Below are 2,701 nucleotides of genomic sequence, written 5' to 3' on the forward strand. Positions count from 1 at the left end.
TTTGAAATGACACCTGGCAGGCAGATGCTGTACGTCTTCCTCATTTTTTCCTTTCATCTTGCCACTCTCTCGATGCGCGATGCCCTTTTACAGAATGAGACTAAGTCATCATTCTCTGCCCTCCCGAGAGGACCGCACTCACAGGTGTGACTGGCACTCCTAGTCTCGGGGTCACACAAACCATCACCCTGAAGGGCCTGAACTACTGAGTTGAGTTTTGTCTGACTGTGTGACACACCCTTCTGACAACCCATCTCACTCTCGGATGTTCAAGTCAAGAAGACACGGTTGCCAACTAGGGCCAACAGAAGTTTTTATTGAGATGTGTGCTCACAGAAGAACCTGGGGTCCCTGGCTGAGTGATGGGGGAATCTGAACCCACGGAAAAGTTTCAGATCCCAGCATTCAGAAGGAAGGCCAGAACTACTTTCAGGGTGAATCTCACAGCGTCTCCAGAGGGGAGAAGGGTCGCCACATTAGGGCGAGGCAACGGATGGGAAGGACCAAATTGAGCAGCTCACACTGGGGGGTTGGTTTCCATGTCTTTCGTGAGCCTTTAAAAATGAAAATCCGAACTGGGGATGAGAAACAATGTAGAAAACATAGTGACAAGGAGAAAAAAAATTCCTCAAAGGACAAAGGCTTTTGCAGGGGCAAGAATAGTCAGGGACAAGAAGGACCTTTGAGAGTCTGGATTGGATGTTTGAGCTGAATTACACAGAATGAACCAGAGAACGGAACCCACTACCCTCCCATCTACTAGGTGAACCCATTTCTCCAGGTGGGTGTCTGCAGCCTTTCTTCCCCTGGAAAAAATTAAGGAAATTCCCGATCTTTCCCCGTCGGTTTGCGAGAACAGCCAGCCTCAGCAGCCAGCTCTGAGAAAGCTGATGGACAGTCCCGGGCGCATCTGCAAGCCCATGGTTTGCTCTCTTTGAAGTTCCGTTCCACCTGCTCCATCCCTGGGAGGCTACCAAGCAGCCGAGGCAGAGTTCGCCTTTGGGGACCGGCCCCAGAACACCGAGCTGTCGTCCCTGGAGAGCGAGGAGGCCGAGCTGATCCTGCGCACCTGGCGTCCGGCGCGCGTGCACAGCCCGAACCGGGCCCGGGCGCGGAACGAGCGGTCCAGCAGGAGGTAAATGACCGGGTTCGCACTGCTGTTGACGAAAGCCAGGCAGGTGGCGACAGCCAGACCCCAGCGTAGCGCCAGCAGTAGGGAGCAGGGCAGCGGCAGCGCCCGGAGCCGCGCCAGGTGGAAGAGGGCGCGCAGGATGCCGAAGGGCAGCCAGCAGCCCACGAAGACGCTCTCCACGGTGAAGATGATGCGCAGCGAGTTGCTCCGGGCCCTACCGACGCGCGGCAGGCGGCGCGACACGCGCCAGTAGCAGGTCAGGGTGACAGCCAGAGGCAGCGCAAAGGTCAGTAGCAGCAGCAGCAGCCCGACACCCTGCAGTGCATCCCAGGGTTCCTCGGCGCACTGGCTGCCCACGCCGTCCAGGCTCGGCTGCAGTCCCCGGTAGAGCAAAGCTGGCAAGCCGGCCAGGAACGCCGCAGCCCAGGCGGCGCCGCACGCGGCTCGCACACAGCGCGCGCTCCGCAGCGGGCGCGCGCTCAGCGGCCGGCCCACGGCCAGGTAGCGGTCCACGCTCATACCCGCCAGCAGCAGCGCGGCCGCGCAGCGCGTGGCCGCCAGCGCGAAGCTGCTGACTTTGCACAGGCCGTCGCCGAAGGGCCAGAGGCCGCCGCGCGCCTCCGCCGTGGCCCACAGCGGCAGCATGAGCGCGAAGCCCAGGTCAGCGGCCGCCAAGTGCAGCACGAAGGTGTCCACCAGCCGCCGCGGCCCGCGCTGCCGGCTCAGCAGCCACACCACGAAGGCGTTGCCCGGCAGGCCCACGGCGAAGGCCGCCAGGTAGAGCGCGGGGATGATGGCGTGGCCGTAAGGCAGATCCCAGGCAGGGCACAGCTCCACTTGATCCAGGGAGCCCGAGACCGAATAGTCCCAGGACGTCGTGCCCCAGCTAGGACTCCAGGGCTCCGTGGACAGCATGGCCGGGGTCGCCGGGCCAGCGTGCACCCTGGCGCAGTGTGGCTCTCTCTGAGCAGGAGGGGGTTTGCTTTTCATAGCCGGTGCCCAGCACCTCCCTTCCTGCCACCCCAGGCCGAGGCTATAGGGTGAGCAGGAAGGTGGAGGGTGAGAAGAGTGTGGGGCTGGGAGGGGCAGGCCTCTGTGGTGGAAGCGGTGGCCTCCAAGTTAGGGCTGGCCCAAAGGGAAGGGCAGGGGGAGCTTCACAACTGGGTATTGTGAGATGTCCTCAGGGCGAAGAGACCTGCGGCCACACAGAGTTGGTGGTTCATCATTTCTCGGGTGCTTGGCCTACTATCTGGGGGAGGGGAGTGAGAATCTGAGATCGGGTCCAAGGGGCATTGGGTGCCTTAGAGCCCTAACCTGTTCTCAATTCTCACCAGGCACTTTCTTTCTTTCTTTCTTTCTTTCTTTCTTTCTTTCTTTCTTTCTTTCTTTCTTTCCTTCTTCCTTCCTTTCTTTCTCTTTTGTTTGTTTGTTTTCTTTTTTAGAGGGGAGGAGACAGGCCCAGCAAGAGGGCTTCTTAGGAGGATAATGCCTCAGCTTCCTTCTCTAATCTGTTCTGTCTTGTAGCAAGCAACGCAATGGGGTTTGAAGGTTGAGGGAGCTTCCCTTGGT

At 59.6% G+C, this 2,701-nt stretch overlaps 1 protein-coding gene across 1 annotated transcript; it reads right to left on the bottom strand.

Moving 5' to 3' along the window:
- Positions 1 to 278: 278 nt before the first annotated feature.
- Positions 279 to 2,325, bottom strand: Gpr25 (G protein-coupled receptor 25). Its single transcript, XM_034512825.2, has one exon. The coding sequence runs from the start codon at positions 2,120 to 2,122 to the stop codon at positions 971 to 973; it is 1,152 nt and encodes a 383-aa protein (XP_034368716.2). The 5' UTR covers positions 2,123 to 2,325; the 3' UTR covers positions 279 to 970.
- Positions 2,326 to 2,701: the final 376 nt, after the last annotated feature.

Source organism: Arvicanthis niloticus, chromosome 10 (assembly GCF_011762505.2).
Source record: "Arvicanthis niloticus isolate mArvNil1 chromosome 10, mArvNil1.pat.X, whole genome shotgun sequence".
NCBI classification, from domain to species: Eukaryota; Metazoa; Chordata; class Mammalia; order Rodentia; family Muridae; genus Arvicanthis; species Arvicanthis niloticus.